The 26192-nt window shown below is 40.2% G+C and overlaps 1 protein-coding gene across 6 annotated transcripts in view; it reads left to right on the top strand.

Moving 5' to 3' along the window:
• Nucleotides 1-23202: 23202 nt before the first annotated feature.
• ect2 (epithelial cell transforming 2) overlaps nt 23203-26192 on the top strand; it is a 63776-nt gene continuing 60786 nt past the window's right edge. For 5 of the 6 annotated variants that reach the window (XM_034140822.1, XM_034140820.1, XM_034140818.1 and 2 more), the window contains exons 1-3: nt 23203-23554; nt 24292-24458; nt 25757-25836. In XM_034140822.1, coding sequence (XP_033996713.1) covers nt 24326-24458; nt 25757-25836 — 213 coding nt within the window. In that variant the 5' untranslated portion in view covers nt 23203-23554; nt 24292-24325. Of the gene's footprint in view, nt 23555-24084; nt 24459-25756; nt 25837-26192 lie in introns of those variants that run through there. The other variant, XM_034140817.1, reaches the window with a different exon arrangement.

The following is a 26192-nucleotide window of genomic DNA, read 5'->3' as shown; positions in this document are numbered from 1 at the left end:
AGCAAAATAATCGTTTTTTTCGATTATGTTGTTTTCGTAATTGTGGCAGGCCAAAATCGTAATTGCGATTAAAATACGATTCATTGCACAGCCCTAGGCTACATACAATCTATTCAGCCACAGCATAGCACCCGAGCCGTCAGGGGAGAGAGAGACACACAGGCCACGGCAAAATCCCGCTGCAGCAATAAATATAATAAAATAAGCCAGGTGCCAAGTGTCAGGTGATAAAGGGAGGCAGACAACGGCAACTCACCAGATGATAACAACACTGCGCCCAGGGGAGTCTCTAGCGGAGCAATTTCTCCGCGACCGCACCGGCAGTCAGATGCACTGTCCGGATGCGAGTGTACGAAACGGCTGCCAAGCCAAACAATTCATTGAGGCCACGCCGTGCTCCAGCCACCAGCGAATTAGTTGACAGGTGACGGACCGTCCACACAGCAGCGTTAAAAAAATCTTGGAGGTGGGCGTATCTGAAGCTTGGGGATTTTTTGCGAGCAAGGCATCAACAACCAATCACATGAATCTCCCGCCCCCGACATACAAAGCAAAACAGTTTGAAGTAAACTGGATATAAACTCCCCAAACAGGCGAAAACATACCACTGTCTCTGCCACCTCCCTTCATGCCTGGCTCCTCCGGTTTATATCCCGGTAGGTAAATAGGGACTGGTCATAAAGCACCGGGTGATTCCCTACCGCTAATTTCTCCTCCATTTTTTGGAATATGAGGAAATGAACTGCGGTATGTCACTCCCAGCTTACACGCCGTTTGATTGGCTAGAGCTTGAACGGTCAGATTTGCGTACACGGGATTTGATTGGCTGACGCTTCCACCTCAGCCTCAAAAGTTGAACATTGTTCAACTTTGAATCCTGAAAATCCTGAAAATCTCCGCTCGCCTGCCCACAATGCAGTTCCGCGAAAAGTGAGGCAAATGACGTCACCCTATTCAAATTGAATGGGCAGAAGCGTTTCAAGATTTTTTAACGCTGCTGTGTGGACGGTCCGTGAGTCACGAGTTATGCCACACACCTGTATTTATGCTTCCGGCGCCGCCCAGTAGTGGAGAAGGGTCTAGCTCATAGACTGTATATATAAATGGACGTAGGGTCCGTGACGTCACCCATCGGATTCTGCAGAGTTGCCGAGAAGCCCTTAGTAGGCGGAGTCGGCCACTAACGGCTCGACAGTGACGTCAGAGTCTAACTCCCGCCTGCTCCAAATAAGGGCAAAGAGGCGGAGCCGAGGCGGGACCTGCTGCCTCCAGCTGGGAAGTAACAGAGCTAGCTCAAGCTAAGAAGCTAAGCTAACATGCTCCCCATCTGCACACTGCCGTCACATTTTACGTTTCTACGGTAAGCGGACATGAAACTATTCAGCAAAACTATAAATAATAATCTAAGTTATTGAGTTTTTAGCATAATACTTCAGAATCTTAAAATCCCTTAACGTTTGTATGCAATGTGCTAAATGCAACACTGGAATCAAGCAAATTAATATGTTTGCATGACATTAGTTATTTATATTTTGCTATCACTTAATTATACGTTTAATACATTTAAGTCAAGCTAAGGTACAGTACATGTGATGGTAGCTAGTTAGTGCTCTTACCTGTGAGGCCTCCTCCAAACAGCATTATAACCAGACTGTATCATTAAAACTATAAGTACCAGTTCTAGATCCTTGACTTTAGACAAACAATTCAAAAGACAAAATGTATTTAAAGACCAATCTTTATTTGAAGGTGCCTCTTAACCTGAGATATTAGTTATACAGTAATAGTATTGACAATCTAAAAAAACTGAGCAACTCAACAGTCAACTTTATATTTCTTATTGTCTAAAGCATTTATTATTTTCATTTTCCCCCACTCATATTCTGTGTGGACGGATTGAGACAGCGTGGTGTCCAGAGAGCTGCAGAGACTTCAGCGAGGAGGACCAGGCCTGATGGAGGAGCCCATGCTGGGCATAGCTGATACCAACTGCACAGGCCTTGTCTGTCACTTTATTTGACTAAATGTGTTTACTTATACATTTAATAGGTTTACACCTTCTGTCCATATGTGCTTTTTTATTTAAAACATGTTTGATCAACTTTTGGTTCACATTTCAATAAATTGGATTTGTATTTGCACTCCTTTTGTCCATTATTCTTACTGAAAATGTTAGATTACACATTCACATCTGACTGAAGATTGGCCCCATTTATTTGTGACGTTGCAAACTCTGCAGTACAAGGTACAGGTGTTGTGAAGCTCATAAAGTGAGGCAAATAGAATTAATCAGCTGATGGAGTGTAGATGTGGAAATAGGTGCATTCGATCAGCTGACTTCACAATAAAAGTAGTTTCTTAGTGAATGTCCTGTACTGGTCTTAAAATCTCATAACATCAGCTTTTAATTTTCCTCTTGGATGTTCTTCTTGACCCTCAGAGAAGGAGAAAATGTTGAGTCGTGTCTTTCAGGCATGTCCTTTCCTAACAAAAATTACAGGAAACATAAAACATATTATTGCAGAACAAGTGTGTTATTTATGAAAGAGGTGTGCTTGTGTTTAGGGGCTGTAGATATAATTATTTTGTAATTGTAATGTTTTATTTTATTTCAACAGTGAGCTACAAAGACAATCAGATTATGAATGAACAGTATGACATTCATCAACATTGAAATATATTTTATTATCAAAATAATATTTAAAGGGCCCATGTCATGGCCATTTCCACTGATCATAATTACATTGTTGAGGTATACTAAAATAGATTTATACTGTGCAATTTTCCAAACTCACATTGGTTTCGCATACAGCATCTCTGTCAAGCATGTGTATTCAGCAGTATTCACTTTCTCCACTAAACGACTCGTTGGAGCTCTTGCCCCCCCCTCCCTGTGAGCCTAGTGTGCTCCGATTGGTCAGCTCGGCCACTCTGTTCTGATTAGTCAACCACCAGAGAGGCTGCGCCCATGTCAGTGCTTTTCCCGGCTGCTCTCAGCGTAACATCAGTCTTATCATGGCGTCGGTACAGCGGTATATTTTATATACATATATATTTTTAACTGTTGTTATAGAAGAGTGTGACGGCCCCAGGGCCTTTGTCTTACGATGGGGTGGAGCTGAAGAGGGTAATCAGCGCGATCACGGACACCTCCGGACACTACGGCCCCAGTCTCTCTCCAAAGCGGCTGCAGGAAGACTAACTCTGCGATCCTCTCAACCACCTATCTTTGCATTTACCACAATAAATGTGCCGTGGTTTTGTAAACTCGTGTATGTCTCCTTGTCTTTCCGTTGTGGCCTACGAGCTACTCTCATAACAAAGAGTAAGTTATTTTTACCCGTTATAAACTACTACTGTTTGATGAGAAATCAAATCATGGTTTGCTATATATGAATTCAGGGAAGAAAGGATAGGCCTACTAAGTATTTCCATTAAACTTTATTTTTAGAAATGTACAAAATGAACATAAATATACATATATACACGGTATATCATCCATTCCTCCTCCTCTTGCCTGCGCACAGCCGGTGCGGTGCGGTGCCTTTTAGCACGACGCCTCAGTAGTAGTAGAATCCCTTCCCCGTCATGGATTGTCCGCCAGGATCTGGCTGGACGAAATCAAATGCAAATCACAAAATATTAGAGAAACTTAGTTGTTTTAGATTCGTTAGTAGTAGTTGTGTAATGAACAGCTTGCCTGCTAATATGCTAACCTAGCTTTGTTTACCTTGGTAGCTAACACGATATGAACGTTAGCTTGGAGGAAAGGCAACTATAATGCAGTGTAATAAAACTACTATGAACAAAAGCTAGTGGTTCATATTAGGCTAGCAATAACGTGTTTATAATTGCAATCGTATACGGGTATTCTGCTACCATACAATGTAACTTGCATGAATACATTGTTTTGCGCTAGCATACAGCTAGCCTCGTTAGCTACATGCAGTATATGTACGGTCACAATGTACGGTAAACCGGAGTATACTGTATGAGTATTCCGTGTGTGACTGCAGACATTCTCCTGCCATGACAAACATGTAAGGCCATCTGCTGACATTGTAGTTGATATATTTAAACGCTAGCAACGTAGCATCACAAAAATGTTTTTCTGACCAAAACTAGCTCAAGCTCCGTGTGTTAGATCGCTACGCCAGCTATAATGTAATTACGTTTCGCGACTGACCGGCAAATCACCCGCAGTATACTGTCAATAGGTATTTTGTGTGTGAATGCAGACATTCTCCTGCTATGAGATACATGTATGCAAGGCCATCTGCTGATATTAGAGTTGATATATGGAAACTCTAGCAACTTAGTTAGCACAGTTAGCACTGTGTCAATGGCTTAGCAGTCCAACACAGTTTACACATTTAAACAGTCTTGTTTGATAAATACACAAATAACAATGCAAACTTACAGGTTGTATACCCAGATCTTCCCCTGCTCCAAACGGTCCAAACAAGCTGTGCATATCCGGCCTCAAACTGGGCAATGTTTTGGAAGCTTTCGTCTGTGAAATGCCGGTTCTTCGAACCTCTGGAGGAGGAACACGCCGCTGCTGGTGTGGCCATAGCTCTTCGGGATTGGTCCATTTCGTTCCGGGTACCGCATGACATCAGGCGGTACCCGGAACTAAATGGAAGACTCAAATGGGCAGTGACGTATCTCCAACGAGGCGTTTTGGGGAGGTATTTTCTGTGTTAGAGTTTTACTCGCTACAGGGTGTACTTTGAGGGTTTTGACTCTGCACACCGTTTACATGCATAAAAACCTTCATAACACACAAGGGGACGGGTAATAACCGGAAAAGCATGACATGGGAGCTTTAACTGTTATCAAAACTTAGTGCAACTGTAGAAGCTTGCTCTGTTCTCTCACTGAAATCATAACTTTTACCACGTTTTTTACAGACAATATTGAGAGATAAATAGTAGCAGTTCTCACTAATAGCTTTGCCTTCAATACCTTAAATTAGAAAGCTGACAAAGTAATATTGCTTGTTAACATGTAACCCTTTGCATGGAAAAAAACCTCAACTTCACTGATGTGTAGGTGATCTAGTATTTAGTATTGTTTAATGGAATGTATATCAGTGTATTAAAGTCAATACTTCATTTATTTAAACCAATATCTTTCTTGATTCTTTGTACAGTATGAAAAAAGAGTATTTGTACCTGTGCTGAAGTTCACTGCTGTGAGGAGTCCAGTTCTGTCTCTCACTCTCTGGTCCAGCCTGTCTGCATCACCTGGAAACTTTAAACAAACAGATATATATGTAAAGAACCATGTGTACAAACAATATAACTTATTCTCTTCTGTTGAACATGTTGGATTGTGTATTTTCCGAGTCAGGGTCCTTTTTATTTAACTGTAACTTTGGAAGTTGTGTTACCAATGCTTACTGTTTATTTGATACCAATTTGGTAATGCAATTAATAAAAACAACAAGGTTTGGGTTCGTTCTTCAGATGACTGTGACGTTAACGTGTAAGCTCAATAATGAACTCCAGCTCAACCATCCATATTGTAATATCTAAGTAATCATCTTGAAATATGACATTAATAATTGTAATATACACACATCTTATTGTGAGGTTGATTTCACATACACTACTTCGACGTTAGCTTGTCTACATACTTGAGCATAGCCAATTTAAATTAACCTTAGCGATGCATACAGTTCCTACCTACATAATAAAATATCTCTCTAAGTTACAAGGATGACCTTATTTTATCAACCTCAAACAGAAGCCGTTTGTTCTACAGTACTATCTCACTTAACGCTTAACACTTGTCTATTTCATTTTAACCTTTATATATACAGTCTATGGTTTTAAGTTAACTTGGAGGATACGATTAGCATCGTTAGCACCGATGTAGCTACCACTCGCTTACACGCTAACCCAAGCCTTAACATTCATTACGTAGCTGATTAAAATCATAAATACATACATAAAGTACTCAAATTTCACTTACCGCAAAACCGCATTCATGCACCGTCTGTTTTAACCGCAGAGCGAGTCACAATAGTCCGATATATAAGCATGAAGAACAAACAAACACGGCCGGGGTCAAGTTGTGTTCCCTGGATGAACTGAGCAGGCAGAGTCCCTGTAGCTTCACGGAGACGGAGCAGCTAGCAGAGAGACAAGAAGCTAACAGCAGCAGTCACTTGACAGAGCTGTCACTCAATGTGACCACGCCCTAATTTATGCAAAAACTTTAAGACCTAATATAAATAAAAGGGTCATGTTAGAAAACAATTCACTCACAGATCCATAATCATGAAGGTGGAATCTAACTATATCTATAATAATATTTATTGGATCCATGGGTAGAAACATGTTTTTTTAGGCTGTAAAATTGGGCATTTTAACATGGGGGTCTATGGAAATTGCTCCTTTCTGCAGTCAGCGCCTATCGGCCAATATATGAACTGCAGTTTGTGGCACTTCCGTATTGGCGTCCCGGCTCTTCCCCAGAGTTTGCCGCTTGGGTCTAGCTGCGGCCGCGGCAAGTACACGACACTACACGACACGCCCCCTACACGACACGCCCACCTGACACGACACTACGGTGGCTGAGAGACATTACCGTACATGGCAGATTAAAAACGAATTGCAAATGTTATTGTAGCATTTTAAGCAACTATTAGGCAAATAAATTAATAACCTAGTCTATCCGTTTGAGACACAACAGTATAACTTTCAACCCAAATCATTTTGTCAACAAACGGTGGTTTAGTAAACTTTTTTTTAATATATAAAATAGGTATTAATGAGATAATCTATTAATTATGTTTGTCTAACTGCTACACATGTATTTATACATAAATGTAGATATTTGTGAACATCTAAATATAGTTGTTAAAGGTTTTAAGATATACATAATCACATCATGGGGTCATTAAGGACCAAATTAGGAGGGCCAGTCAGGCCACTAATGAGCTCAATCATTCACATGTATTATTATTACTTTATAAATTAAAAGTACTAGGGGTCTATTACAAAACCTTTGAAGGAATCGTCATGCATTCTGAATGTTTCTGTACTTTAAAAACATCATGGCTCAAGATCCTGTTCTAAGATTATTCAGACTCATTTGTGAATTTAACATCCATATTCACTCAAAACCAGTGGCGGCCGGTGGTCTTTTTTTTTGGTGGGGCTCTTGACGTACCGTAAGTGACCTACCCGGGGGGTCCGGGGGGTTTCCCCCCGGAAATTGTTTTCGAGATATGACCCCTTAAATGATGACTTCTGGTGATGTTAGAGGGGGGGGGAAAGGAGAAATCGAGGCTTAAAAATATGAGAAGACTGATCAATACCTCCATAATCTTCAGTGTGGAAAATATTATTTATCAACCTCAACATCTACTACTTTACCAGGAATTTGTGTTCTCAGAACTGGTCTGTTTTTTTCTTTCTTAAAACTGTTCATGTTTTATGAACCAACACCTTCACCAAGTAGCTTTACAGTGAACTGCATGTGAGATATAAAATTAATAGCATCTTTTCAGTAGCATTAATTATAAATATTTAAGTGGTTCAATACAAGTCACTACAGCATTTCAAACTGAACTGTGAATAAATGCAATTTAAAAAAAATAACCACAGCACAAAATGTCATAAATTGTGTTTTTTCTTTGTTTCTCTGAGGATTATTTACAAACAGGCTTATTTACATATAGCAATAACTCAGAAATGAAAAAGCTACATCGTCTAACACGAACAACCAGTTAGCATAATGATAATATATGTGTTATGTACAATGTAACTGGCAAGGCTAGAGCAAGAAAGAACATAAGTTTGCAAAAGGTTTAAATAACTTCAAGTATCTGTCTTCAGATTACGTGGAGGTTTTAGTCCGATGGGAAGCAGATTTTAAGCGACACCGAAGATAAACCAAAAATGTGGTGGAGCTGCAAACCGTTGTAGTGTTGCTGGGACAGAACAGGAGCTATAACCGTTGGAAAATACATCACAGACAATGCAACAAACGTGGAGACAGAACAATCACTTCTGTGATAAATGCCCACTTATTAATAAACTTCTAACAACCATGGGAAACCTCCTCTCTACATATAAAGTGATATCCAAGCATGGGAAACAAAAGACAGCATTTACCTGTTTGCATCCAGCTAGCCAAGCCTTTCTTGTGTACCAGCTACTTGTGAAGCCTCGTGTATAAATGTTGTCTTTTTCACGAGATTGCTGCGATATATTCAAATCGGGTTGGTCCGGTGCAAGGTCTTTAAGCAACAATTTATCTGCCAAACTTCTCCTTTCGAAAGGATTGGAGATTAGCTCTTGAACAGAATTAGCCGGGGACCGAGGTCCGGAGACTCCACCTGCACACGAAGCCATCCTCATCAACTACTGCGTCAACCGGATACGAGTCACTGTCCAAACTACTCACAGACTGCACTGGGCGCTGACATTGGCGCCTGGTGACCGTCATCTTTGACGACGCTGATTGGCTGAAATTATATTTTCGCGGCATAGTTTACACGTTACAGATAGCAACAGTCAGCTGCTAGTGGCTGATGCTGCACTGGTTGAAGGCTCCTCTCTTAGCGCCCAGACGAGAGAAGGTGCATGGGCAAGGCCAGGCAGGAAACATGTGACTTATCAGTAACTTTAGACATCGTAACACAATTTTAAACGAGATTTTATTGTAGATTATACATTTACTGATACCAATTATATAATATTTACCTTGTTCATTAAAAATAAAAATAAAAACATATATTTTTTTTTAAACATATTTTTTTTTTTTAATTTTAATTTTAATTATTATTATTTTTATTTTTTTTCAATATGGGAAGAGGTGGGGCGGCGCCCCTAGCGCCCCTATGGACCGGCCGCCACTGCTCAAAACTGAAACAACACCAACATTTTTTTGAAAGCATTGCAGGCCTAAAGCTCCACGTCAGTGACCTATATTTTAATTTCTTCCATCAAACTTTAAAAATGGCAAACAGCATGTTTTTAAAGATTTAATCTTTTAAGAAACAAAATATCAAATTTGAACAGAAGGGTTTAAAAACACGTTTTTAATGCAAATAAACTTGAAACATAAACCTATTTGTCATTTCAAAATTCACTTGTATTGTCTGCGTGAAAGGCACAGTAGACTATGAGCGAATACATATCAACATTAAAAAAATGACAAAGTCGTACAATATATACCATGTGCTACTGTCTAGGATTAAGTATGATGAGACTTTTTTTAAGGAGGGACCCCAGAGCCAAGGGCAGGCCGAGCAGACCGCCTTCTCCCGCCGCAGGCTTCCCCGGTGATGGGCTCCGTGTAACAAGTCCCCTCAGTCTGTGCGGGGAGCTGCACCACGGTGATGCTGCTGTCATCGCTCGCCTCTCCTCCGGTGGTGCCCTCTGCTCCCTCCGCCGCCACACTGCCCAGCACACTGGAGATCACTAATGTCTCTCAGCTAGAGATGGGCGAGTCCTGATTCATCCGGATCATTAACCCGGATCCTAGAAATGAGCTGGTCGTGACGAGTCTCCCCTCTCCATTAACCCGAGTCCTTGAGTCCCACACTTGGTGTGACGTACAAATTAAAACTATAAATTGCGTCACTCGCTACTCTCTTTATAACATGTAAAATCACATTACAACGTACCCCAGTCCATCTACCTAGCCTTTAGCAAGTATACAGGATAGCTGCCTGCCAGAAGTGATCGTTTGGCTCAGGGGAGGGGACGCGGATCAGTGAAACTTCCTGCAGACTCGTGGGGACTCAGAGGAGCCGACGGCTCCTAACCGTAATAGCATAGCAGATCCAGAGATCCATACTCGTCATGTGCACGAGCATAGCCCCTCCTCCAGCACCCGGCTCCCGCGCTATCAACAGCAGACTCGCAGACTCGCAGATTCGCAGATTCGCAAATCCTGACTCGCTGCAACACACAGCGGATCAGACTCGTGCAGACTCGGAGCCGTAACCATATAGCAGCAGATCCAGAGATCCAGCAGACTCGTCGTCATGCACGAGTCCACAGCAGACTCAGATTCGCAAATCCTGACTCACTGTGCAACACACAGCAGAGCAGACTCGTGCGGACTCGGAGCCGTAACCATATAGCAGCAGATCCAGAGATCCAGCAGACTCGTCGTCATGCACGAGTCCACAGCAGACTCAGATTCGCAAATCCTGACTCACTGTGCAACACACAGCAGAGCAGACTCGTGCGGACTCGGAGCCGTAACCATATAGCAGCAGATCCAGAGATCCAGCAGACTCGTCCTCATGCACGAGTCAACAGCAGACTCAGATTCGCCAAATCGCAAAATAACCCTTTTTTTTTGTGATCAACATTTTTTATTAAAGCAAAATACACTGTGTAGCGGAGGTTAATATAACGTCAGTTTAATAGATAGATAGATAGATAGTACTTTATTGATCCCAAATTGGGAAATTGTTGTTACAGCAGCATAAAAGGCATTTTACAATAAAACAAAACTACAAAATATACAAGAATAGAAAGAAAAATAAAATAAAATATAAAATATAAAATATACATGTCGAAATAGAAAATATACATGCAGATATTATATATATATATATATACAAATATATATATATATATTCAAAATATATGGAATAATAATATGCTCGTGAAATGCATCAACTTTTCGGTTTCACCGATAGGATTTCTACGGTCTTGGTGATGCTGACTCGTATGACTCAAATGACTCGTATGATCCGGATCTCTTCAATGACTGACTCAGAAGACCCTGAGTCCGTAAAAGGATCCGGATTTGCCATCTCTACTCTCAGCCACCGTAGTGTCGTGTCAGGTGGGCGTGTCGTGTAGGGGGCGTGTCGTGTAGTATCGTGTACTTGCCGCGGTCGCAGCTAGACCATATTGCAGTAGTGACAAATGCGCGGAGGCACATGGCACAGTGCCGTGCAGCGGTACGGAGGGAGAAGACCTCCTGTCACATCATTCCATCTAGGGATCCAGTTCCCTCACCCCGGCACTTATTACCCCAGGGCATTATCCGGCGTTCACACCGGAGTACTTTTCCCTGAGGGAAGATTACGCAAATGAGCCGCTGACGTCACTTTGTCTTCTTCTGCTTTGGGTTTACTGGCAGGCCGCAAACAACTTCACGGCGTATATTACTGCCACCCGGAGTCCCCGGCCGGAAGTCCCCGGAGTTGGGGACTGGCTTCAGTAGAAGCTGCTGGGACTCCCAGCAGCTTCTACTGAAGCCTTCCGAGTAAATCGCCAGAACGCCGACACCTGCTCATCTCCACCGCTCCCATGTTTTATTTTGTGTTGCCATAAGTTAGTCTCTCTGCGTTTGTGCGCTGGGCGAATGCTAATGCTAATAATGCTAATGCCAGGATAATAAAATGGCGGCTCTACAAAACATTTCAGAGTTGTACGGGGCGTGGTTTGCAATTCGCCCAGCCAATCATAACTGGGGCACTTTTTTCCCCCAGGAAAGTACCATCTCTCAGCAGGCACTAAAAATGGGGGTAAAGGTTCCCGAGATTAAGTGCTCTTTTTGGTGTGAACGCGACATAAGGGGTACTAACGGAACTAAACGCGAAAAGTACGGTGAAAAGTACTCCGGTGTGAACGCGGCTAATATGTTCCGTTCCCCAGAGAACAGTTACGATTCATCCACACAAGTCAGGTAATCAGTACCTGGTCAATGCACCCAATCAACTGCTAATTATTTGGTTCCCCAGGCTCCGGAGGACTAATCCACACAGGGGCACAGGCTCCATTCTCCAGTAGAGCTGTCCAGTGGCGTTTTTATATGTACAAAAGTGGTGGGGCACAAAAAACGTAGATGTCTATATATAAGCTTCTGCAGTGACGTGCAGTGAGGTTCATGGCTGGTGAGGCACTGGCACTGACTCTTCAGGTTTACAAATCTTATATTTTGACCTAAACCAAAATATAATATTATTTTCAAAAGCTTTTTTTGTCTGATGCTTCGATTAATTTTAAACAGACAGTTCAACAAAAGGATACCCAAAAAATGTAATTTGATCATTTAAATATTGAATTGTTCTCTCTAAGTAAGATCCCATTTTCAAAAAATTGCGGTCTTACCTTGACTCGAAGATGAAGTCCATTTGCCTATCCTTCTGGTCAAAAAATTCTATAACTTTTTTGTAAAAGTCCTCCTTATCTTCTTGTAGTTTCAAAAGTCTATCATAAATCTAATCGATAGATTTATGATTCGAAAATTATAAAAGTAGGGTAGACATGTGGATATTATCCGGCTGAACAAAACGTGCATTTATCTAACAGGTACGTTTCCCACAGATCTTATTTCAAGCTATTTTCTAAAATCCTATAGAGAAACCTCATTGCTTTTTTGCAGCTTACTTCCTGGTTTTAGGACGCGTCACTGCAGCTCTCGTCTCCTCTTATTATACACACCACACTTTTCGCGGCACACGTACTTACAGCCAATCAGCTCTGAATGATGTGAGATGACGTATGGTGGGGATGGCAGCTCTGTGCCCCTATGGTGTTTGTTTTTTTGCCACACACATTACATTGAAAAATACTCTGAGCATGCGCAGTGTAGTTTTTACAGTCACCGTTCACTTTGACAGTGAGAGGGTGGGGCATGATCAGGTTTTGTCCCACATGGCTCAAAACGGCACTGTAGACACTAATTAGAAGAACACAGACTAAAACAGCAATGTACAGACGAATCAGATGATTAAACATGACCTTAAAATATATTTTATATATTTTTTAATTTCTTTTTTTGCATCTCTTTCCATTTTTTGTAATCATTATGTGTAATACTTTCTGCTGACACTAGGTGGGGCTGTGCCCCACCTGCCCCTAATGACCAGTCGCCACTGGAGCTGTCACTGCTATGCCGTGTGTCCAATCTGCCTTATTTAGTTGCCCCCAATAACTACATGGGCTAGGTCCGCTTTATTTCCTACTGATAATAAAACAATGGAGAATTGCATTAATGTACTCAGGTTGGGAGGGTTACTTGAAAAATGTAATCTGTTACAATAATGAGTTACATTGTTATCAGTTACCTGAGTATTACAATATAAAAGTAATGTAACCTGATTGCTTAATTAATTTATACATTTATATCATTTTTTTAAAATTATGAATCCATTTATTTTATTGTGTTTCCTTGAGGCTGGGGAAGATATCCAGCAGTTCAACATGCAAATGTTCTATTACAAGTAAGTATAAGTATAACATGGAGAAGGAAATAAAATACGTTTCATAGGAGGATGTGGAATTTCTTTTCTTTCACCTTGTAATTACACAATCAAACAATCTATAATTTAGCTCTTCACTCACAAAAAAACATTTTGTTGAATTGGACACATTTTTTGAAATTCTATTGACTGACATGCAATGACTGATGGAAGAATCTGCGAGGAATTAACTAGTCTAGGAGTAGAGAAATAGTCCTATTTAAAAGACAGCAAGACAGCAAGGGTTTGTCACTTTGCTGAAGGCCAGTCTCTAAAGACTTTCCAAGGTGTAAAAATGCTGCTGCCAGAGTACTGACTGGAAGTAGTGCTGATATCATGTCATATCCTCTTAAAATACTCTGTCCAACAATATAAGTCTCATGAATAAAACGCTGATTCAATATAGCAGAGAAACATGCATTCTTGTACTCAGGAGGGGACATTGACAGAGGATTACTAAAAGAGTACACAGTAAAAGTACTTCATAGTACTTGTGGGAGTAGTTCCACTAGTACTGAGTCCAACAGTGTCAATCTCACGAAGAACTAATGGCAACAATCTTTTTTTACCTCATCAAACTTTGTTCTCAGGAGGGGACATTGTCAGAGGATTTTTTAAACAACACACTAGAAGTACTTCATTGTATTGTGGTAGTAAGTGTAAGACTACTGAGTCCAGCAGTATCAATATCATTAAGAACTATTGGTAAAATTGTCTTTTTATCACTCATCAAAGATAGCAGAAAACATGCATTATGTACTATGGAGGGGACTCTGACAGAGGATTACTAAAAGAATACACAGTAAAAGTACTTCAATGTATTGTTAGTAGCAGGCTAACTAATACACAGTCACACAGTATGAATATCATTAAGAACTAGAGAATGCAATTCCTGAAGAAATTGCTAGTGGGAATGCTTTATGCTGAAAAGCTGACGCTAAACTGCTATGCTGAAATGTAATGTGTAAGAAGAAAATGAAGAATTTAGATTGAAATGATACATGAACACTGGGGGCTTGAATGTGTGATGAGTGAAGAAAAGAAAGTAAAAAGGCTTGGAAAAGCAGAAGAATATTTGAACTGCAAACTTTTGAACTAACTTGATGGCGAATGATCTGTCGCCATGGCAACGGCATTTGATGACACCCCATAATACGCTTAGATGCGTTGATGGCTGCATCGTTACCAAACCTGTGAAGTTTTGGGCCGTTTGGAACATTTTCACTGAAGTTATGAGAAAACCGTGTTTCATGGCGAGTATTGTGTTGCCATGGCAACGGCATTTGAAGAAACCCCATAATTGACGTAGAGCTGTTGAGGGCTGGACCGGTGATATACAAGCGAAGTTTGGGGGACGGTTGGACCGTGTCCATTGGGCTTACAGCGACATCGTGTTTCATGGCGAGTGGTCTGTCGCCATGGCAACGGCATTTGATGACACCCCATACTACGCTTAGATGCGTTGATGGCTGCATCGTTACCAAACCTGTGAAGTTTTGGGTCGTTTGGAACATTGTGTGTGAGAGAGAGAGAGAGAGAGAGAGAGAGAGAGAGAGAGAGAGAGAGAGAGAGAGAGAGAGAGAGAGAGAGAGAGAGAGAGAGATTGAGGAAGAGGAAGATATTGAGGAAGAGGAAGATGGAGAGAGGAAGATATTGAGGAAGAGGAAGATGGAGAGAGGAAGATATTGAGGAAGAGGAAGATAGAGGAAGATATTGAGGAAGAGGAAGATAGAGAGAGAGAGAGAGAGAGAGAGAGAGAGAGAGAGGGAATTAAATGAACAGTTAGAACTGACTCTTGATCGTCCTCTCTCTCTTCTCTTGAACGGCATATGATGACACCCCATAATTGACGTAGAGCTGTTGAGGGCACGACCATTAACCATTATCTGAAGTCTGCTGCTCTGAGCATGTCAGTTGGAGTGATGACATCATCGTGTTCCATTGCACAGGTGTTTATAGTTGAGCTAACGAGGTGCCTAGACTTCAAAGGTTTCATTGTTCTGAATGAGAGATGAACCTCTTACATGTGAACGTTTTGTGGAAGAACGATAACAGATATCTGTGAAATCTCAAAACGTGAAGCATGTCAAGGAAGTTGAGTATCTGAAGTGTAATTTTTGTGTACTTTCGGGTTAATAATGTGGCCTTTTTGGCAGTTTAACTAAAGGTGTGCGGCTGCTGCTGTGAGGAAATATCAGCCTGAAATTACAATGGGTTTTAATGGAGACATGTTGAATGTTTTTGTCACTTCATGCCCTCAAGAGGCATTTTGTTTAATTATTTTTTGCTTAATTATTTGTCATTTTTCCAGCTACGAGATGTTTTCCTACGTTTGTCATGAAAAATTATGTCTCAGGAATGTAGGGTTTGGGAATTATGGCAGTTTTAAAAAAATATATGAAGGCAAATTTCAAGATTTGCTCCATTCTAGCTTTGACATCACGCACTCTAGTTAATGTTAAAATCTGAAGAAAACCTCTTTAACAAGGTCTGAACAATGTTTAATATCTCTAAAAGTAAGAATCAGATTTAAAAGTTGTGTTACACGAATAATGTCAGAAAGATGTGTAACATTTTTAAGTTGGAATGAGGTTTCTGAGTGAAAGTATGAATGAACAGTTAGCAGTTGAAGTCGCATGAAGATTGTTGAAGTCTGAAGATTTTCTCCATTGACTTCAATGGTTAAAAATGTGATGAATTATGGCATGTATCTCTGGAATTATGAAAGTTATGAATGATAAAAGTAATAGCCTGCGATTCCCGACCGAGCTGAACGTTTTGATGTTTGAACGGAGTTTCTGCGATGTTGAATGTGGGAGGAGAAGAGGGCCAAAATAAGTAGGTGGAATAATAAACTTTTTGTCCGTAGCATAACATATGCTGTATCAGCATTCCCACTAAACTAATGGTAACATTGTCTTTTTATCATTCATCAAAGATAGCAGAAAACATGCATTATGTACTTTGGAGGGGACTCTGACAGAGGATTATTCACAAATTACACCGTAAAAGTTGTCAATTTTAGACACAGACTTATTATATTTACAGCCCTTAATAACATTCATTTTCTGGGCTCAATATGTGTCTTGGCCGTTTTCGTTGTGATCGCTAAATTCACCTAGTTTCCCCTTGTTTATAAATTATCACCGTTCCAAGCACACGAGTGCTTTTGTTTTGAAATCACTTCCGTGAGTTTAGCCCCGCCCCTCGCTCCAATGACCATTTTACCATTTAGTAAGGTAAAAAGCAAAAAGCAAAAACGTCTCTCAGACGCTCTTCCGTTTACTTGTTTAATAAAGAAAAACAATTGGACGGTAGATACACAGATTGAATAGCAATGAGATGTTTTTTACTTAAAGGTGGGGTAGGTAATTTTGGAGAAACCAGCTTGAGTGCGCTAGATTTTGAAAATACACAGCCGGAAAAAATCTGCCACTTCCTTACAGAGCCCCTCCTCCAACACACACGAACGCGCACATGACCAATGAGGGCACAAGATAAGTTTGTGCACGAGATGGAAGGCTGACAGGCAGGTAGGCCATCCAGTTATTTTAGCCGGGCCGGCTAAAATGATTGGTCGTGCTTTTTACAGTACTACGGCTTCCACAGATGACATTTTTTAATGGATTTTTTGTCAAAGCACTTAAGATATTCATTGCTATCGGGATGTTAAGAGCATTCCATGGAATATAACAAAAAGTGTATCTCGAGCCGGTTTCTCAAACTTACCTACCCCACCTTTAAGTGTATGTAACATTCTAACCTTAGAAAAGAAGAAACCAAGATATTTAATTTGAAAAATGTTGTAAAAGTAATGCTTTACAAATGCTGTTTTTCACAGTTCACTTACTGCATTACAAAATAAATGTATTTGAAATAAAGAAGAATTAAAGTAGCCTAAAAATAAAACATAAAGAATATTAATTCAATACATCTATCTATAATAAATAGATATTTAGTTCAAAATGTACTGTAACACTGTAATCCTGCTAGTAATTCAATTTGTTTTAAATTGTTACAGTAATATGATTACTTGTTTTTGTAATTGTAATTGAATACCTTTTTTTTGTAACCTGATTACGTAATCTTGTTACAAGGTATTGATTACTCCCCAAGCCTGAATGTAATATTATAAACAACTACCTTTACACTATGGTGTATGGGCGACCCCGAGTTCACACCACATGGACAACTGAAAAAGAGTTTACGTGCAAAAAAATATAACCAAGCCTGCCTGGTTATATCTAAAAAATAATTGACCTTTGTGTATTTATATTTATGTATGTTGAGGACAAAGCTGGGTAGAAGGAAGTTAAAGTCTTGACAAAGCTTTGCTGAACACAGTGAGCTTCTTAAGGGCTTACTACAGACAGACTGAGTGTGTGTGTGTGTGTGTGTGTGTGTGTGTGTGTGTGTGTGTGTGTGTGTGTGTGTGTGTGTGTGTGTGTGTGTGTGTGTGTGTGTGTGTGTGTGTGTGTGTGTGTGTGTGTGTGTGTGTGTGTGTGTGTGTGTGTGTGTGTGTGAAAGAGAGATGGTTGTAGGAGCAGTCTAAGGCCCTAGCCACACGGAGACGGTAACGAAAACGAACCGAATTCGATATCAAAAAAGTCTTCCGTCCACACGAGACCGCTCGACCCGCTGGAGACGCTGTAGTACATATGCCGGGCCTGTAAGTGGCGCTGTACTTTCGCCACAAAATACACCAAAAGCAGCGAAGAAGACTTCACGAGCATGCATGGTTGCCATGGTTGCCCTTCTGTTTATTCTCCGCGGTGGATTTAGCAGCAGAGGTGGGGAGAGGCAGGGGCCAGGGCTCTGGCTCTTTTTCTCCCTCCCCGAGGCAAGCGTGTGCTCCTGCTGTAAATCTCCCCGGTAGTCCACCAGCAGATGAACACCCACCTCTCCGCCTCTTCCAAGGGACGAGGGAACCGTGCGACAGAGTTTCCGTTAGAATTGTTTTTCGCCGGTCAACATGTCCGTTAAAGTTGAAATCTTCCGGACAAAATTATAAAAGTGCCGGTCAAAGGTCTTCTTTGTTATTTATTGAGCTTTAAAACAAATGAATAACGACTCTATATAATAATATAAGAATAATACACAGAGTCTCTCTTTTCCTCCCCCTCTCCTGACAGCCCGTCAGTATTTTCATTATCAGGAAATGATCGTATAGGGCGTAGACACGGAGCCGTTTGGCCCCCCAGAGCGTTGCCTCCGCAGATCTACCCACCTTGGGACCCGTTATCGTTATCGTTATCGTTTCTGCGTTTCCCTGTCGGCCTCGTGTGTCCGAACCGTCTATCTGATAGAGAACTGTAGCGACTACGACCCGTATCGTCTCCGTGTGGCTGCAGCCTAAGAGCCCAGAAATGCGACAAGCATACAAAGGAAGAAATCAAAGGAGTTGCTGGAAATTAATAGCTTCACTGTCCTCCAGACCACATGCTGCTACCCATAAGGCCACTGTTTGTGTCTGTCTTTTTAACTTGATGTCTCCCTGATTGCATCATTGTGTATGCGTGAACTTGCTTATTTTTTGTGTGTAAAGAGTAATGTAATGTAATGTAATAGTTGTACTAATAATTGTACTTCTTGTTGACAAAACCATGTTATCCTTCAAACAGGTTTGCCAGGTTTGAAACTGTTTTGGAAATAAGACCCCATTATCTTGATTCTGCCTGTATTGTGATCGGATATCACATGTCGAAGTGTTGAATTGTCAACAAAAGCAGTGTCATTTTTGACAATTCTTAAGAGACCACAAGGGTCATTGTGGACACAGTCAGGAATGCTGGCAAAGAATCCCTGTCCTCGTCATGCATGTTGTAATGGTCTATTGGTCGTTTCCTGAAGCAATACTGCTTTATTATTATGTAGGAGGCGTGTGGCACAGTGGATAGAGCCTTGGTGTTGGGATCAGGGGTCACAGGTTCAAACCCCACTGCAGTCAGCATGTCGTTGTGTCCCTGTGGAAGACACTTCACCCCAAATTGCTCCTGTGGGGATTGTCCACAGTATTGAGTATGTAAGTTGCTTTGGATAAAAGAGTCTAACAAGTAACATGTAATGTAATATTACATTACATTACATACAATAAAATATTACATTACTTGTTAGACGCTTTTATCCGGATAAGCAGATAAAAGAGTCTAACAAGTAACATGTAATGTAATGTAATATTACATTACATACAATAAAATATTACATTACATGTTACTTGTTAGACTCTTTTATCCAAAGCGACTTACATACTCAATACTGTGGGCAATCCCCACAGGAGCAATTTTGGGGTGAAGTGTCTTGCCCAGGGACACAACGACATGCTGACTGCAGTGGGGTTTGAACCTGTGCTCCCCTGATCCGAACACCAACGCACTAGTCCACTGCGCCACAAGCCTCCCTCCCTGTTATGAGTTAGAATCTAACTATTATAGTCGACAATGAGTGCCGAGTGTTTAATGAGGAGCTAAATATGTTTTCACCGATCTGCTACTGGCCCGGCCCGTCTGTCAAATTTTAAAACTCATAGTGGCCCCCGAGCCAAAAAGTTTGCTCACCCCTGAGTTAGATGATAGACTTATAAGACAATTATCACACTGTGCAGATTGTATTCTTCCAGTTGAGATATGAACAGACTGCAATGTTATTAGGGTTTGATGACAACAAAACTCTACAAAATGTAATTCATTTTTATTTCAATATAAAAGTGTGATGCTCTTAATGTGAGTAATGGGTTTAGCAAACATTTATACATTTCATATAATTGTAATTTGTCAAAAAGAAAATATTTGAATCTATAAAACCAAATAGACTCACACCATAACTTTTTATAGAATGGCATTTATTCAAAAGCAAAACAAAACTACATACATCTATTGTTAATCTATTTTACTAGTATATAAACATGGAGAATGAATGATATCCCTAGTATTTAAAGAATTGTAACTCCAGGTGAAATGTTACTGGTTGTGAGCATTGCAAAGCATTGGTTCATTCTATATACTTGATACATCCAAATAAACATTAAATACAAAAGTAATCTCAAAAGCAAAAGTGCATTTCTTGTGAAATAATACAAAGATGGGTTTAGTGTGTGTGAGCGTAACCTAAAGCCGAGTGGTTTCTGCCTGCCTGAGAGCAATTCTACGTGTGTGTGTGTGTGTGTGTGTGTGTGTGTGTGTGTGTGTGTGTGTGTGTGTGTGTGTGTGTGTGTGTGTGTGTGTGTGTGTGTGTGTGTGTGTGTGTGTGTGTGTGTGTGTGTGTGTGTGTGTGTGTGTGTGTGTGTGTGTGTGTGTGTGTGTGTGTGTGTGTGTGTGTGGGACAACTATTTTGTTTCACTATGCTGGGGAAACATCAGCAGGTTCACAGAGCTCTAGTCCTTTTACAAATCATGCTTTACTCCTTCATACAAACCCCCAAGGGAAATATGCTCTTCACCTCCTGTCTGACAAGTCAAATCCACGCATCCCGCACATATTTTATTATTGATAGGGTTAGCGTACAGAGCATACAGACACACCTGAGAAGGATTACTCACCTGGATAAATACAACATGCCTTGCTCTTTCAGGAACAGTGAGATGGTTCTTTTTGGAGGTATTACAAAAAGGCTGTAATTAATCCATTGTGGAGCATGTGTTTAATTGCATTTATAATCATAGTTATAGTCATACATAAAAAGGTATGCATAACCTTCTGTTATTTTAGGAATAGGCCAAACACAACAAATCCACATGTAAATTCTAAGGTACTCGAATATACTTGATATGAAATCAATGCAAAAGCAACAATTTAGAGCTGGAGCAAATGAATAATAATATTGTAATAATAACCTCTCCCTCAGCACAAACACAATTCCTAAAGTATGGAAGTCAGCGTATGTCCTGCCACTACTAAAAGGAGGGGAGGCAACTGTTTTAAATAACTATAGGCCAATCTCGAAATTGTCAGTTCTGGCTAAGGTTCTTGAACGCCTAGTGAGTGAACAGGTAAAGGAGTTTTTATGTAACAATGACATCCTGTCTAAACATCAGTCAGGTTTCAGAAAGCAACATATCACCATCACTGCCACAATGAAAGTGGTGAATGACATTACAAGTATTTTAGATAAAAAGCAGAGTTGTGCAGCTCTATTTATTGACCTTTCCAAAGCGTTTGATACCGTCGATCATCGCATCTTAAAGCAGAGGCTACTCAGTATTGGCTTATCCAGCCATGCAGTGGGGTGGTTTGTGAACTACCTCTCTGAAAGGTCCCAATGTGTTCACTTTGATGGGCTGTCTTCTGAGTGGTTGAACATTGCTAATGGTGTTCCTCAAGGTTCTGTTTTAGGTCCACTTTTATTCTCCATCTACATCAATAGTTTAGGTGAAAATGTGGATGAAGCTACTTTGCATTTTTATGCGGATGATACCGTGATGTACTGTGCCGGTCCCTCCATTAAGGAGGCGGTTGTTAAATTACAGGCTGTTTTTAACATTATTCAGACTCAGCTCTCTGAACTAAAGCTTCTTTTAAATGTTGAGAAAACCAAGGTAATGCTCTTTTCTAAAGCTAAAAAGACTCCAGAGACTGCTTTGGATATTGTGACTATGCAAGGACAAGTACTCCAAGTGGTTAGCTGTTATAAATACCTTGGTATCTGGCTTGATGATTGTCTTACTTTTAAACTTCAGGTCACTAATCTGCTTAAAAAGCTGAGGGTTAGACTAGGTTTCTTTTTCAGAAACAAGTCCTGTTTCTCTTTTGAGGCCAGGAAAAGGCTAGTCACTGTGACCTTTTTACCTGTGCTAGACTATGGTGATTTGATCTATATGAATGCACCTGCCCATTGCCTGGAAAGGTTAGATGCCGCCTATCACAGTGCTCTGAGATTTGTTACTAACTGTAAAGTACTTACTCATCACTGTACCCTGTATACCCTTCACTTACTGGTCGGAGGCTCAGTCATTGGTACATATTCATATATAAAGCCATGCTGGGTAAACTACCGACTTATATATGCTCTTTGATCTCACGGAGAGTGGCAAGTAGCTATTGCCTGAGATCCCAGGATGTGTTTTTATTACATGTGCCAAGTGCTAGGACTGTTTTAGGTACTAAAGCTTTTATGTGCGCTGCTCCTCTGGCTTGGAACACCATGCAAAAAATATTGAAACTGAGCATTTTGATTCCCTTGCATCATTTTAAAGCACGGCTGGATGAAATGTTATTGGATACCTGTAAATGTAAATAGGTTGCTAATGTATACCCCTGTAATTATGTTGTGATGTCCTTTTGTTTTCTGTTTGTTTTTATATGTGTAACTAAATGTACCGCAGGTCTCCCTTGAAAAAGAGATCGTTGATCTCAATGGGATTTTTTAACCTGGTTAAATAAAGGCTACAAACAAACAAACAAACATTGGAAAGTCACACATGGCAGAATGTGAGCAGATGAAGAGATTTATGGTTCTCCAGAGACAATTACAAAAAAAATCAGTGATTGAGATCGATTTCTGCAATTGGAAGTATACATTTTCTAAATTCGATGTACTTTTGCTGTAACAATGTCAATTTCCCCGCTGTGGGATTAATAAAGGATTTCTGATTTGTATTCAGGTCAGGGTGTTTATCTTAGAAAACAGACATCTACCTCTGATACATGTGGTGCTTTTATGTTTGCACGGAAAGGTGCCATTCCTTTCTTACAAAGAAATAAAAGCCTTAGTTGTGAATCGTAAAGTGGTATATTTTAATTAACATGGCTTTAGTGTTGAATAAAAGTTTAAATACGTTTAAATATAGCCTATTAATTAATCATCCATGTAGTTTTTTGGCTTCGGAAGTCATATTTCCCACAGTACCCAAAAGCAACATGTATGGGCAGTGAGCATCGTGATTTGAATGAACAGACCAATCAACGGCCTCGACGCTGGCTCTCCGTCACTCTTGCCCAATCACAGCGCAGCACCGTTGTTTGCCTTCCCTTTTTGAATTGTGCTCTAACAGCAGGCAGACGCCTTCTCAGGACTAATTATGAAGTAGTTATCTGTTAACAAACTAACGCAGCAACATTTTGACAATTTGGACAATTTGAACGCATAAAGATCATCATGCATTGACACCACACTTGAGATTCAACGGAGAAATGTTTCATATGTTATGATTGTTTTGGACCGAAGAGGACTTATCAATATTTCTTCATTGTAGAGTTGACTCGCTAGCTAGCTAGCTAGGTGGCTAGCTAAGTTAGCTAAAGGGCTTTTTGAATTTGACGGTAGCTAATTTAGCTCCGCTTGCTATATTTTTCTTTTATTCTTTTCCTCTAAGGTACCAGCCACAGGTTGGTAAGTATAGTTGACTTTGTTTATTTATATTGTGCTGTTAGAAATGCATCTATCTTAACTTTAGCTAACGTCTGTTTTAACAACGTTAAGCAAGGGGAATTTGATACCGGGTGTAACAGTCAACGTTAACTGGCCTAGTCTTGATATGAAGTTAGATATATCCTTACAGTTAAGTCCCCTGTTGGCTAAATAATGATTGTGTTTACTATATTCCACAAAGAATGTCTTGAGACACCCAAGAGGGAAAGGTAACTGTTGGCCATTCCTAAACCGACTAACATAATAACGTAATAAGGGTGTTTAGTTTGGATAGAAGTGTTCATTACCTGTGACATGTTTTTCCACAATGCTCTTTGTCATTTATTCGCCAAAATCATAATTTGGGTGTTTTTTTGTCAGCACTGAGTCTTGCACAACTTATCTGCATTCACAAGTGCTTTTCATTAAGTCCAGTATAACCTCTTGTATGGCTGCTGGTATGTAAAACAAACTATAGTTTAACACATAAGTTTAAGTATTAGATTTTTACCACCATGCCAAAGTTATCTTGGTTGCTTTGTTGCCAATCGAATTATAACTTAGGCAGGGTTTGTGTTTGAAGTCATGCAAAGTTATGTTTCTTGACTTGAGTTTGACAGTTGTCACCCTTTTCTTTTCCTCCTGGTTCCTGTACCTTCTTTTTCTCTTCTCTGCCTTGCTGTTTTCTCCCTCTGTTCTTTCCCTGTAACTTTTGATAGTTTGGACAGTTCGGTGCCTCCATAGGATCCTGCCATGGCTGACAGCAGCATACTGACTTTAGGGACAGCTCGGAGTCTGTTGCTGGATTCTTCAGTCTGTGATTCGAGAATCGGCGAAACCACCAAGGACCATGTGTTCCTGGGCATGGCATATGAAGATGGGGAAGGTCAGTTTTCAGGGGTTACCCTTTTTTCCTCCTCTCCCATCATTTCCTCCCTCTTAACACAGTATATCTAAATACCCATACGCATCAAATTTCAGCGTAGAATATATCCTCTTAGTGTGTAATCTCATCCTTTCCCTATATTTGTTCAAGCCTGTTTGTTTTCAACCGAAAACACCATAATCAATACATTAATTGATTCAAAAAATGCATTCAACTTCTCATATCAGACTATAGATTCATAGTAAAAAATACACAGGTAAAATATGCCAGTGGAAAACGGCTTGTGCAATCATTTGTGTCTACTTAATGTTCCAGGACGTGGAGTTTTATATAATATGCAATGCATTCTTGACACAAGTATTATTACGTCTGTTAGCTCTAACTCTTGTTATCCATTAGTCAGACTGGCTGTGCTGACATGTAATACGAAATAAACGTTATTTAGGGTGCGCCAGTGGAGCACGAGCAGCGTTGGCAAATGCTGAACCATAGTGGCAGACAATCAGTGGTGGACTATAACTAAATACGTTTACTCAAGTACACTACATTTAATTCACAGATTTTGATTATTAATACAAAATCTATATGAACTAATATATCATGCATTGTTATATGTTAAGCTACACAGTAGTATAAAAGGTCATTTAAATAAACCCCACTTTTACCAAGAGCAACATTTAAAATGATGAACACATTATTGCATCAAGAATTATAATAAAACAATTGAAAATATATGATGCCATTCTGCTTAACAAGGACTTGTACTTTTGGTACTTCTTCCAACTGAGCAACATGAACAAAGCTTTGACGCAGTCCGTCGTTGTTGTTATGGTCGTGAGGGGTGTTCATGATGGCGTTACTGATAAAAAGCATAGTGTTTGTTCAACTTGGGCACCAACTGCAAACCAAACTAGCACCAGCAGGGAACTAAAACAGAACTAATTTCAGCGGAAAAGGGGTATTGGATGTATTTCTAATTTTGAGTTTACCCTTATTGATATTTCATGGTTTGGAGGAAATGTTAGAGAACCGCCCTTTGGTAAAACACAACACCACTGAACATAAACTATATTCAAAATGTAGAATCAACACCAATCACAAACAGTTCAAAGTAAAATTAAACCTTATAGAATATTAGGACATATATAGGACTTTATATTAATCCTCCTCACAATTTCTTCATTAATGTTATAGGTGTACTGGCTGTGCTGATAAGGAAAAAAGTCCAAGAGACAATCTACCACTTTTCATCCCCCTTATTTGCCCTTGTTCACTATGTCTCTCTTCATTTCTCTCAGACATGCTGCCAAAACTGGAGACGAGGGTTATTCTTGTGGGAGAAGCTGGCAGAAATGGAGCGCTGGTCAAAGCACTGCAGGTACATCATTCCTACATTATTCCTGAAGGTCTGCTATTAGGTTGGCGGCCTTCACAATTTCAGCTTGTCAACATCACTGCTGTTCTTTGTTCGATAAGTAGGACATGGACACTCTTTTTTTTTGTAAAGGACAATCTGGATGCTTTAAATTTCCATAGAGGGAGAACTTTTTTCCATTGTTTGTTACATTTTTTCAGTGATTCCACCCGCGGGTGTCGGGTTGGAGAAATGCATCCTAAGCAGCAAAAAAAGTTATACAAAAATCCTCAATGGATGTTGGTATAGACTTATGAGTTTAATTCCTTGTGCAGCTAGTTGATTATTCCTCTGTTTTTTTTGACAAAGGAATCTTTCAG

This window comes from Trematomus bernacchii, unplaced genomic scaffold (assembly GCF_902827165.1).
Source record: "Trematomus bernacchii unplaced genomic scaffold, fTreBer1.1, whole genome shotgun sequence".
Taxonomy (NCBI): domain Eukaryota; kingdom Metazoa; phylum Chordata; class Actinopteri; order Perciformes; family Nototheniidae; genus Trematomus; species Trematomus bernacchii.
The sequence above is the reverse complement of the archived record's forward strand: the minus strand, read 5'-3'. Positions and strand labels throughout refer to the sequence as shown.